This window comes from Benincasa hispida, chromosome 1 (genome assembly GCF_009727055.1).
Source record: "Benincasa hispida cultivar B227 chromosome 1, ASM972705v1, whole genome shotgun sequence".
In the NCBI taxonomy this organism is placed as follows: domain Eukaryota; kingdom Viridiplantae; phylum Streptophyta; class Magnoliopsida; order Cucurbitales; family Cucurbitaceae; genus Benincasa; species Benincasa hispida.
In genome coordinates this window covers 65,774,719-65,787,468 of record NC_052349.1, presented here as the reverse complement: position 1 = coordinate 65,787,468, position 12,750 = coordinate 65,774,719, and the positions used below count along the sequence as shown (strand labels likewise).

Below are 12,750 nucleotides of genomic sequence, written 5' to 3'. Positions count from 1 at the left end.
AGTTTTTGAAAACTATTTTTTAGTTTAATAATTTGGCTTCATTTTTTAAAACATTAATAAAAAATAAATAACAAAACAAGAATTTTAAAGGTGAAAAGAGGTGTTGATAAGCATAATTAAAAAAAAAAAAAACAAAAACCAAATCAGTGTTAATTATTTTCATAGAAGGAGCAAAAAAAGGAAAAATTTAAAGGATAACTATGATTGTTAGTTGGATTTGTTTTTCTTAAAAAATATAATTAGTTGGCTAATGAAAAAAGAATTAATAGTTGGGTCTTTCTCATTTGATAAACGCAAATTGATTAGTTTTAATATAAAGGGTCTTTGGACCACAAAACACAAATAATTATAAACAAACAAATATCACCTTCCTAGCTAACCAAACCAACCATTATTGAAGAGAGTGCGGTCAAGTTACACTCATCTTCGCGAATATCTTTCAAAAGAAAATAAAATATTAGAAATATTCTTTTTAAAAAGAAAAAATTTACCATATATAATCCGATGTCTATATAACAAATGATTGTCATGCAACTTGTGATCGTCATACATATAATTTATATCCACATTACAATTTTTAAAAATTATATATGTATATATAATAATGACAAAAATCATTATAAAAGAATTCAATTTTCATCTAAACCTAAGCCATGGAAGTGGAGATAATATCAAGTGAAACAATCAAACCATCTTCCTTCCCACCATATCTTCATCTAAAATCCTTGAAACTCTCAGTTCTTGATCAACTCTCCCCCTTCACTTACACTTCTCTCGTCTTCTTCTACACTCTCAATAATGACTCCAATGATCCTCTCCATCTTTCCCATGCCCTCAAAACCTCCCTCTCTAAAGCCCTTTCAGAGTTCTACCTTCTCGCCGGCATCATCAAAGACGACTCACAAATCCTCGCCAACGGCGTCGGAGCCCTCTTTCAATTTGCGAGAGTTCACGGCGCCATGTTTAAGTTTCTGAACCAACCAAGCTTCGAGTCTTTGAGTCAACTCATCCCTTTTCGATCTTCACGGAACATGTCGTCGTCTACAATGGAAGCAAGTAAGATTAATTAAAAAAAAAAAAAACAAAAAAAACAAAAAAAAAAGGACTCTATCGAATACTTCCAATTTTTCAAACCAATAATCTTGTTCTTTCTTTGGAATGGTGTATAATCTTTTAAGTAATTCTCAATTTGATATTTAACATTTTGAAAGTTCTCAATTAATTTATTTTGGAAAAACTATTTTAAATATGGAAGAAAAGAGGCCTAGCGTACCATTAAATTATTGTTTTATTAACATATTTTGAATTATATATGAATTTCTAAATTTTGGATCTGCCATTGGATTGAAGTATATCCTCAAGTCGCAGTCCAACTCAACGCCTTCAACGGCGGCGGGGTGGCCGTGGGGGTCTGTTTTTTACACAAGATCATCGACGGGACAACACTGAGCAACTTTCTAAGGCGGTGGGCTGCCGGTGCCGGATCGTCAACAGAAGAGAGAGGAGGAGGGAGACTACCCGAATACTTATCGTCGACAGCGGCGTTCCCGGGGAGAGATTTGTTGGGAAATTCATGGCTTTCAAAAGGATATTCACCATTTGTAGGTAAAGGAAAGATTAAGAGAAGAAGATTTGTGTTTAAAGGTGATGTCATTTTAAAGCTAAAAGAGGAATTAGTGAAATGGAAGAATGTGAAGAATCCCACAAGTGTTGAATTGGTTACTGCCTTCATATGGAAGTATATGATGATAGCGGCAATACAGAAATCATCTGGTTCTCCACGACCATCGGTAATCTTCTTTATTTCTTCTGGATTAAAAATTTATCTTTTTTTTAAGTCTTTAAATTTAAATACGTGAAAAAAGAGAATCAAAGCTCAAACCTCAAAATCAGATATTATAAATTTTATGATATGGTTTTGATTGGGTCGTTGGTAAGGGTTTGATTCATTTATTATACTTTCAATTGTTCAACTTATCATTTTTTAAGATTAAACTTTGGATTTCTTCAAAATAGTGATAAGAATAATTTAGGATGAATTACAAATTTAGTAATTCGTGAATTTTCACAACTGTACCCGAATAGGTTTCTAAGAATTTTTTTTTTTTTTTTTTTTTTTTTTTTTTTTTTTTTTTTAAAAAAAAAAAAGGTCTAAGTCTATAAATTACTTTAAATTTTGTGTACATAAATCCATGAAATTTACAAAGTGTGTATTTAATAGCTACCTTATTTAAATTTTGGATTTTCATTTTAGGTACAATCTTAAACTTGCTTGATAACTATTTTATTTTTGATTTTAAGTTTTTGAAAATTAAGTTCCAAACTCTACTTTCATCCTTAAATTTCTATTGTAGTTTACTTTCTACCAATGTTTACAAAAACTAAAAAAAAAAAAAAGAGAGTAGTTTTTGAAAGCTTGTTTTTGTTTTTAGATTTTGATTAAAAATTTAAATGTGTTAAAAGGAAATTGAAAATCTTACTAAATAATTAGAAGAAAACAATCATAAATTTCGGAACCAGAAAACTAAAGATGAATTAGTTATTAAACATGGCCTTAGTATTTGTGTCAATATTAGTAACTAAAGTAGTTATAAGTTCCGTTTGGGATTGTTGTAGCTTTTAAAATAACAGCAGTTGTGCTTTTAGAAAAATCAGCTGTACAAAGAAGTAAAATAGTGTTTGGTAAATTTCAGATTAAATTTGAAAAAGTAGGTTAGAGTGTTTAGTAAATAAATACAAAAGTATCTTATTTTAACTAGGATAACTAAAATATACTTATAATCATATATAACTAAAATATACTTATAATCATATTTTTTTTTTAAAAAATATTTTTTTAATTTCAAATTTTAAATAATTATTTAGTATAATAAATTTTGTTTGTTATAGATTAATTTTTAAATATTAAGGAAAATAGCTTTATTTTTAAAAAAATGAATAGAATATACTTTTTTTAAAAAATGATGCAATTAACTCATGAAAAATATAAAATAGTTTTGATTAGGTAAGAAATAGATAAATATATAAAACAAATCTTTTTTTAAGTATAAAATTGAAAACTAAATATTAATTTAAAATATTACCTGATTTTAGGAGAATCTAAAAGCGAGAACGATGTTATTTTAAAAGTAACATGAAATTAACATGTTTTTTAAAAGTGATTTTAATAGACTTAGTTTAAATATGTTTTACCAAACACAAAAAAATGTCAAGATTTGCCCAACTATATCTTTAACTTTTATGGTTTATTAGGGTCGATCTTTAAACACTATAAAAATGTTTAATATGTTTTTAATCTATTTATTTTAGTATAATATAGTGTCGGGCAAGATTTTCAAAACCACATAGACTTCTTGATCACTAATCTATCTATATCTCATTTGAGTTATGCCCACTTTGACATGTTATTAATTTTTTAATTTTGTATTTAATGGATCATATATTTAAAGTGTCTAAGAGGTAATGAATTTTCAATTTTATATGTCTATAGATTTGATTTTACCTAAAAAGGTCAGTAATAGATTTTAAAAAATGAATATCAACTTAGAGAGACATATTAAATACCAAAAATTGAGAAATTAAGATCACATTCAAAATCTATTAATTTGTAGCTCATTCAGTTGTCTGTTTTTTTTCCTTAAAAAAAAAAAAAAAAACCGTTTCCATTTTTTGGTAGGTATTGACTCATGCAGTCGACCTCCGAAGAAGAATGGTACCACCACTACCACCAACCATCATTGGAAACATTTTCTGGAGTGCAGTTGCTCATTACGACTCGCCGAACACCGAGATAGAACTGAGCAAGCTCGTTAATCTTATTCAGCAATCATTTGCCGAGATCGACTATAAGTTCATACAAGAAATGACGGGAGAAGAAGGGTTTCAAACAATTTCAAAATGGTTCATGAGAATGCAAGAGCTTTATTCTTCAAATCCATATTCATATGGATTTACAAGCTGGCGAAATATGGGGCTAAATGAGGTCGATTTCGGGTGGGGAAAGCCTTCATGGGTCAGCCTTGCAGGACCTGAAAATTCAGTGCTGAAAAATGTTGTTGTTTTGAAGGAAGCCATTTTAGGAGATGGGATTGAAGCATGGATCATGTTGGATGAAGATGAGATGAACATATTGGAAAATGATCAACAATTCCTTGCTTTTGCTTCTAATAATCCAACTATCCATTTAGGTTAAGTGATTGAAATTTGTTCGTACACAATTGTTTTTTTTTTTTTTGAGGGGGACAAATTGCACTTTTTAGTGCTTGAATTAAGTTTAATTTGAGATGTTGTGGCTGTTAAAATAATTATTCTCAATTGTATTGAGGGTGTAGAGACGAGTTTTACGATTTAGATGTAATATTTTCCGACATTATTTTTATAGCTTGTTTCGCCAATTGCATTTTATTGCGTAGTCCCACTCTCTCCCCTCAACTTCTTCCCGTTCAAATTTTCGGTTCGTCTTTGGAGATGTTGCTTGGGAAGCGCCTTCGCCTTCCGATCAAGAGAACCACCAGTATGATCGTTCGATCAGAACGCCAATGATCTGCACCACCCGATGACGGTTTTGCTCATAATACCACCACCATTAATCACTTTGCCTTAGTTTCTCCTAGAAATTTAAGAAATCAGTCCACACGTCACCTCGCTCAGCCACCTACCGGTCACTTCCTCCGTACATGCGGCCTCTGTAAACGCCGCCTCGCTCCTGGCCGTGACATCTACATGTACTGGTACTCCTCGATTTCTTTTTCTTTATTAAATTGCAAATTTAGTCTATATAGATATATATATGAAGATGTGACGTGTACATCCAGAGGAGACACAACATTTTGCACTTCGGCGTGTAGAGAGAAGCAACACTACTGCAGAAGCTGGGTTATTTGACGTTTCTTCAATGTCAAGTAATTGTATATCTAACGCTTCTGAAAAACGTCGAATGATCCACTGTTAAGTATAATGAGATAATTTGATCTAAAAAAATGTCAAATTATATGTTGCTCGATACAATTTATGTGTCAAAAAATGTAATACACTTGACACTAATGACATGTCAAGTTTATTGATTCTTGACATTGATTATGTATCATATATTATTATTCTTATTTTGATACAAAATAATTGACAAGTTCTTTAATTTTTGACACGCTTTCGATGTAATCTATGTTTTTTTTTTTTCAAATTAGATATACTAATTTTCCATATCTCATATCCTACATTACATGTATTCCAATATGACAAACTTTCATCAACTAAAATAAATAATTACACATTTGAGGTCTATATCAATCCAATATATCCAACTAATAATTTCATTCTTTCCATCTTTCAAATATATGAATGACTTCAAAATTTACAACACTCTCTATCAACCCCATGGCAATATGATAATTTCAAAATTACAAGAACAATAATTTTCAATCCAAACGTGCCATTCCAAAATCACAAAACTATAAATCTATCCCCTTCCATACATTGTTTTGAAGTATATAGCCTCTAATGGCTATAAACAAAACATTTACACAAAAAAGTATATGAGCATTCCATGTAGCCATATACAAAATTTACATGAACAATTCCAAATATGTCCATTAGATATAGTGACCTAAAAATTCAGCCCACTCCCTTCGTACGAGGAGTGGGCTGAATAAAAAATAAAATTTTCAATCAATGCATTAGTGGTTTACTTGGTGCATTTATGTTTCATTTTTGTTTAACTTATAAATACTTATAATGTTTACGCTCCACTGAATAGATCACACTAATTTCTAACCTAAAATTTTTGTTAATAATTTCTTTTGCGAGATGTTTCTTAAAATGCATATCTACCAACATATTTAGGACATTTCTATTAGAGTTGACTATTAGAGTTGGTTGTTTGAGTTGGTAGTAGTGATTAGAGATTTCTACGGGCTGGGATGGAGTTGGCTACTAGAGTTGGTTATTCTCTAGTGGTCGTTGAAGTTTGTTATTGGTGGTGGCCATTGGAATTGGTTTTTAGAGTTTATCGTAGATGGAGGATGACGAAGGTGCTAAAAGTTTCATTGGAGTAGGTCGGTGGTGGTTGTTGGCAACCATGGTAGAAGTGAGGTAGATGACTAGTGAGGGCCTTTCGGTAATTTTATGCATCATACAAATTCAAGTTGATCTCAATTATTTCTCTCAAGCTACCTTATTTCATAAATTTATTTTTTCAAAAATTATTTTGTGTGATTACCAAATGCTTTAACTTTTTTTTTTTTTTTTTCAAAGTGAAATTTTTTTCTCTCCAAAATTGAAAAGGTCACTAAAAGTGAAATTTTCTGGTAGGTGTAGATTGTGAAAAGAAGGTTGAGTATTGATCGTATCTATTGAAATAAAATAGTTATAGATATAATTTTAAAATGAAAAAGTATGAATAAGATCCATCAATTTTAATAATGTATTCTATAATAGTAAAATGTTTAAAAATGATACCTCAACGCAATTCATTGGCAGATGGGAAAGTTTGGCTTCCTCCAAGTCGCCTTCGCCAAATTGTAGAAGTAGAATTTTTCATCAACATAGATATTCATGACTATGTTTAAGCTCAAAGACCTGAATGCATAAACCACATCCAAAGTTTCAATAGATTTAAAGTATCCAAAAGAAAAGAAGAGAAAAAGGAAGTTAGTATTTCAGTTTTCAAAAGGTAGGAGAAGTAAAGAACCTTACTTATAAGTGATAGAACTTAGAAGCTTTAGAATTATGAAGTAAAGAAAATTGATAAATTGAAAATTTTCAACCAATAACATGTGCTTATATAGAAGTTCTCAAATGAAAAAATTTAAACCACATTCAATAATCATTTGGTTTTTGAAAATTAAGCTTATAAGAACATTCTTCCACCCGTACGAGTTTCATTGTTTTGTTAATTATCTACTGTTAATATGATTTTCAAATTCAAATCAAAATTTAAAAACTAGAAAAAAGTAGGTTTTGATTTTAAAATTTAACTAAAACACTAAGGGGTGTTTGGCGTGGATTTTTGTGTACGGATGGCCTCATTTGGAGGTCCAAATGAAAAATGGCCACTTAAAGAGAAAGTAATGGGAAGTGGTCTTCTGCTTACGTCATAAGCATGTGATTTTATCGATTCACCCTTAAAATGAATCCCTCGTGCCTAATGGCTCGTCACACGTTCCTCGATGCACGGTCGCTCGATACTAAGCTTCATGGTCACTCGATACGGTTGCAAACGTCATGTGTATACTCGATCATATCCACGTCATACTCAATGCTCGATTATTTTATAATCGATTATTTTGAATTCATAACTCGTTTGAAGACATTTGAAGTCCATTATTTCACCACTTCCTACAACCTCAAACTATTAATTCTCTCTATTTGTCCGATTGTATATCCTTTGACGATAACACCTCTACACTCGAAACTCCATTATCTCTGCATCAGGTAACATTCTTCTCCTTGTTTGTAGTTTGGCATTATTCACTCGAAACTCGACTATCATCATGCAACATTCTTCTCATTTTTTGTATTTTGGCATCATTCACTCAAAACTCGACTATCTCTACATCACGTTCCTCGATATGCACTTCCATGTTACTCGAAACTTGACCGACACGATTTTCATTTTTTTTTCTTCATATCTTGCATGTTTGGTTGAACTTCGAGTTTGTTTCATTTCACTTTTCCTATTTTTGTTATTTCTGATCGTCTGAAGTTTAGGGTTTGAGTTGGATAATGCATGAAGGTGGAAAATCAAACTGAATGCTCGAAAATCGACCATCTAGTCACTTGTAATGTAGTGAGTAAGGGACACCATGTAGCATGTATCGGGTATCGAGAAATCGAGTATCTTGTATCGTGCATCGAGGAACGTGCATCGNCACTTGTAATGTAGTGAGTAAGGGACACCATGTAGCATGTATCGGGTATCGAGAAATCGAGTATCTTGTATCGTGCATCGAGGAACGTGCATCGTGTATCGAGTATTGAACAAAATTCTTATTTATCCCTGTTTTTTGTTATTCTGTGCAGTATGGCTAGACAATTCAAGATTCCTCCTCAAGATCGTTTCCCGGGCCAAGTGACCAGCCTATCCTCTCACATTGGGACGACTAACAAGATTGTGAAAGAGAAGCTTACTCCTGCTCAGCTTGATCTCTTTAGGAAGGTTGTATTTGGGCGATTTGTGGACATGGACATTATCTTCAATAATCTATTGGTCCATTACATTCTATAGAGGGACGTTGAAGACTATAGGAAGGATTCAATAACATTCGATTTGAATGGTACAGTTGTAACATTCACCAAAGAAGACCTCCTATTGGTGACAGAATTGTGGCAGTTACCTAATCCAGTAGTTGTGAGGAGGGCTGGAGGAACTGAATCTCTACGTAATAGGTACTTGAGGAATGATTTTCGCAGGGGACATCCATATTGGTACCTTAGAGACAATGTATAAAGAGATGGAGTTTGAGAATGATATGGATGCTGTGAAGATGATATTGGTCTACTACACTAAATTGGCTATGACGGAAAGGAGAAAACGAAGGCCAATATCGACAAGACCTTATTAATTGACGTGGAGGATTTAGATTACTTCAACATCATGGATTGGGGAAATATGTTGTGGGAGAGGACGTTACTTGGACTACAAAAAGGATTGATTGGCAAGTCCGAGAACTACAAGCAGAAGGTCCAAGATCAATAAGAACTACATCGTCATGTACAACCTACCAGGGTTTCCTCATGCTTTTTAGGTAATATCCATTCATTGGCCATAGGAGATCTATTAATTGTAGTGTCAATGTCATTTACTACTTATGCTTGTCTTATAATCGTTTATGAATTATGGTAGGTGTAGGCATACGAGATCATTTCAACAGTTGTCGGAAAGTTGCAACCCGACTCAATAGACATGTCGTACCTCGATTCCTGAGGTGAGAGTGTACATACTCACTCCCAATCAAAACAATAGTGCGAGACGTGTTTGAGTCACAATTTACTTGGATTTAAGGTAAATGTCACATATAACTTTCGTTGTTTTGTATAGAAAAGGATCATACCCACACCATTGATCATGTCCGATAGGGAGAGGCAATATAGGGATGCTAGGGTCGATGAACAACCCGTATATGAGCACATTAATGCCAAGATGACCTCCTCAGAGACACATAGATCACACCATGATGAGGATGCTCGTAGTCACTCCAACGACTACGAGATTCAAGTATTATTATCTATTTGATATACACTTGTACCTATTGTTATCTATTTTGCAGAATCACTTGAACCTCCAAGGGCCAGATAGCTTGTTCGAGGCCATATGTGGGAAAATGATGGAAGAAGCTGCTAAAGTATGGGAGAAAGAGCACATGTATGTCGATTACGTGCTCGGACTGGTACCTGAACACCAGCCTGGATGGGCAGATGTCAATTACATCTATAGCCTAGTCAACTACAAGCAACATTGGTTTATGTTGGTCGTGGACATGAATATCGGATGCATCCTTTTGTATGACTCATTGCCCAAGTATATCACAGCGAAGCATTTGCTAAAATTCTTAGCGCCTCTATGCTTTACTCTCCCTTCATTGGCACAATTCTGTAGCCTATATGATACAAAACCCGACCTTGCACCCAGTCCTTGGAAGCTGAGCTGTATCAATACAGGTGCATTACAAGGGAATAACACTAGACTGTGGGATATTCAATCTCAAGTACTTTGAGTACTTGGTGACCAATTCGAGTATGGAGGACTTATGATAGGATAAGATGCATTATTTCAGGTTGTAGTATGGTGCTGAGTTATGAGCATATCAAATTTTTTTATAGAGCAGATCGATATTTGACATTATTTTGACATTATTTTTAAATCTAACACAATATTTTTATGCCGAGTAAAATTTGATATTATTTTGACATTATTTATGTGAATTTTTATACCATCTATGTGAATTTTGACAAGTTTTAAATTCGACACAATATTTTGACATTACTTGTAAATCAGACTGAATCCAAACTTTATATAGTACGACGCCGAGTTGTGGACAAATCAATTTTTTTATTATTAGGATTTTCCATGTAAATTTTGACACTATTTGTAAATCTATACCATCTATGTAAATTTTGACATTATTTATAAATCTAAGACAATATTACTGAGTATATAGTGCATGTAAATCAACCATCTATATAGTCAATGTTTATCGAGTATTCTCGAGTATCGTGTAACATGTACTGAGTATATATTACATGTAAATCAACCATCTATATGGTCAATGTTTATCGAGTATTGTCGAGTATTGTGTAACATGCACTGAGTATATAGTATATACATCTAAATCGTCAATGTTTATCGCGTATTGTCGAGTATCGTGTAACATGCACCGAGTATATAGTACAAGTAAATCAACCATCTATATGGTCAATTTTTATCGAGTATTGTCGAGTATCGTATAACATGCACCGAGTATATAGTACATGTAAATCAACCATCTATATAGTCAATGTTTATCGAGTATTGTCGAGTATCATGTAACGAGTATATCTTAACGAGTATTGAGTATCGAGTGACTGTATATCGAGTATTTATCAGAACGTCTCTACATTACAGAATGAACAATCTATATAATATAGAGTTTTGAGGGTCCCATATGAACAATCTATATGATACAGTATGAAGAATGAACAATTTATATTGACGTTTGTTGGGTCGCCTATGTCGTCCTTGCCCATTTGTTGAGTTTGGACGTGTCAAGTGGTTCATTGCACTGTCTATTATGCCCCAGTTGGCCACACCGTGCACATTTCTTTAATGTGACATGCTCTCTAGCAGACGATATCCTCTTTACCCTTCATTTACCAACTTGTACCACTCTTTTTCGATGGGAATATTTTTACCTCGATATACCCTGGTGGCCTATTCCATTCGGATACGTGACCAAGCGAGTTTATTGATTCTACATATGCTAGTACTAGGGAATCAACACTATACAATCTGCTGCATAGAGTAAACGGATTAATATAACGCTTTTTAGCTGCAGTAATAGCGTGCGAACACGGAATCTCCAAACATTGAAATTTCTTGCAACTACATTCTCGAGTGTTAAGACTGACAATACAATCTAATCCACCATCCTTGACATGAAATCTATAACAATCGATTGGATTTACTCAGCATTGCCTAGCTTTTTCACACTCTAAACCCCTCCATATAGATTGAGTGTGTCGATGTACTATTAGACCACATTGTTCGCTGCTCATGAAACCAACCTTGAAGTAGACCTCTTATCTATTCTAGCAATGAAGTTATTGGTAACGCTTTTGCTTCTTTGGTAATAGCATTGAAGCATTCGACACTATACTGGTCATGTTATCATATCAGTTCTCGTATTGGTAACACCGTGCCTACCGCTGAATACTAGCATCCTCTAAATATCTAGCAAGGGAACCATTCTTGTAATTCATTATTTAAACCCAATGACGCTTGAACCGCTCTACAACCATCGTGAAACAATTTTTTAACAGCCTCGTCTTTGAAGTATTTCTCCAGTTCCTTTTCAAATGGATGGTACAAAGTCCGTGGTAAGAATTGGGAAATACGATATCAATGGCATTAGCTATACTCTGTCCACGTTCTGAGACAAATACGAGGTTAGGGCATTCTCTAATTGTTGTTTCAAGGTTCGTCATGAACCACTTCAGGGCTCGATCATTCTCACCATTAACAATTGCATATGCTAGCGGGTACAGTTGGTTATTACTGTCCATTGCAATACCAATTATCATTGTTCCCTTATACTTACCCTTTGGATGAGTGCCTCTACAATAGTCACGGGTCGACAACTTTTAAAACCTCTTAGACTCGCACCTAGTGCCATGAACACATTTTTGAAATATTTTGATTCTTCAAGCTCAATCTTAAATACAGTTCCATAATTTTCTATCTTCAAAGTCTCACCATATGCATGCAAGATTACACATGATTCCTCTGGCATCCCCCTTACAAGAGCAAAAGTAGTTTCTCTCGCACGTCATGCCTTGTTATAACTAATATTGACACCGTATTGCTGTCACATATCCTCAAGTGTGCTTTGTCCCCTCGACCAATGCCGAACTCATCCTTGATTAGGTGACCAATAACGAATGCGCTAACTTTCCTGTGTGAATGATTCAATACTTCAATCGAGCATATGTGATTGGGCGTGCATTTTATGATCTTGAAAATATCACATCCGTCCATTTTAATTCCTCGAATGACCCATTTACAAGTTTGGTGTAAACATCGAACACTACAATTTTTTGTTTGATTTTTTAACTCACAGTTCAAAGTTGTTCTTAATGGCCAACATTGCTAACCTCATCTTCACATCACTCTTGCTGAAGAAAATCTAACCTTCTTCAAATTTATCCATTAACCCTATAGACGGCTGTGGTTACATAATTAAGTCCCCCGTTCTGGTGTTACTACTAGATGGTAAATTGGTCGAATTTTGGCGAGGCACACGTCCAACAAAATGGCCAAAATCATTTGACAAAATCGGAGTTTGTTGTTCTTCATTCACGACAGAAAGACCATTCCCTAACAAAACTTGGGTTGGTTGTTCTTGCATAATAAAAAGATTACTCCCTAAAACAATTGGGGTTGTCTGTTCTTCATTCCTAACCTCTTCCTCTTCTATCATTACATTCTCATTTACACATGTCCCAACATCTTCTATTGTCGTATTCGGATGCAATACATTTGGTATATTAACATCAATGTTG

General features: G+C 33.7%; 1 protein-coding gene across 1 annotated transcript; it reads left to right on the top strand.

The window, feature by feature from the left end:
- Positions 1–543: 543 nt before the first annotated feature.
- LOC120073618 (stemmadenine O-acetyltransferase-like) lies at positions 544–4,215 on the top strand. Its single transcript, XM_039026429.1, has 3 exons — positions 544–1,056; positions 1,351–1,790; positions 3,677–4,215. Exons 1-3 carry the CDS (start codon positions 654–656, stop codon positions 4,190–4,192), a joined length of 1,359 nt encoding a protein of 452 aa, XP_038882357.1. The 5' UTR covers positions 544–653; the 3' UTR covers positions 4,193–4,215.
- The last annotated feature ends 8,535 nt before the right edge of the window (positions 4,216–12,750 follow it).

What these genes read in the sequence shown, in the direction of transcription:
- LOC120073618 (XM_039026429.1), top strand. Translation starts at nt 654, where the DNA reads ATGGAAGTGGAGATAATATCAAGTGAAACAATCAAACCATCTTCCTTC. An exon ending in GTCGTCTACAATGGAAGCAA is followed by an intron (nt 1,057 to 1,350) that starts GTAAGATTAATT and finishes ATTGGATTGAAG; the next exon opens with TATATCCTCAAGTCGCAGTC. An exon ending in CTGGTTCTCCACGACCATCG is followed by an intron (nt 1,791 to 3,676) that starts GTAATCTTCTTT and finishes ATTTTTTGGTAG; the next exon opens with GTATTGACTCATGCAGTCGA.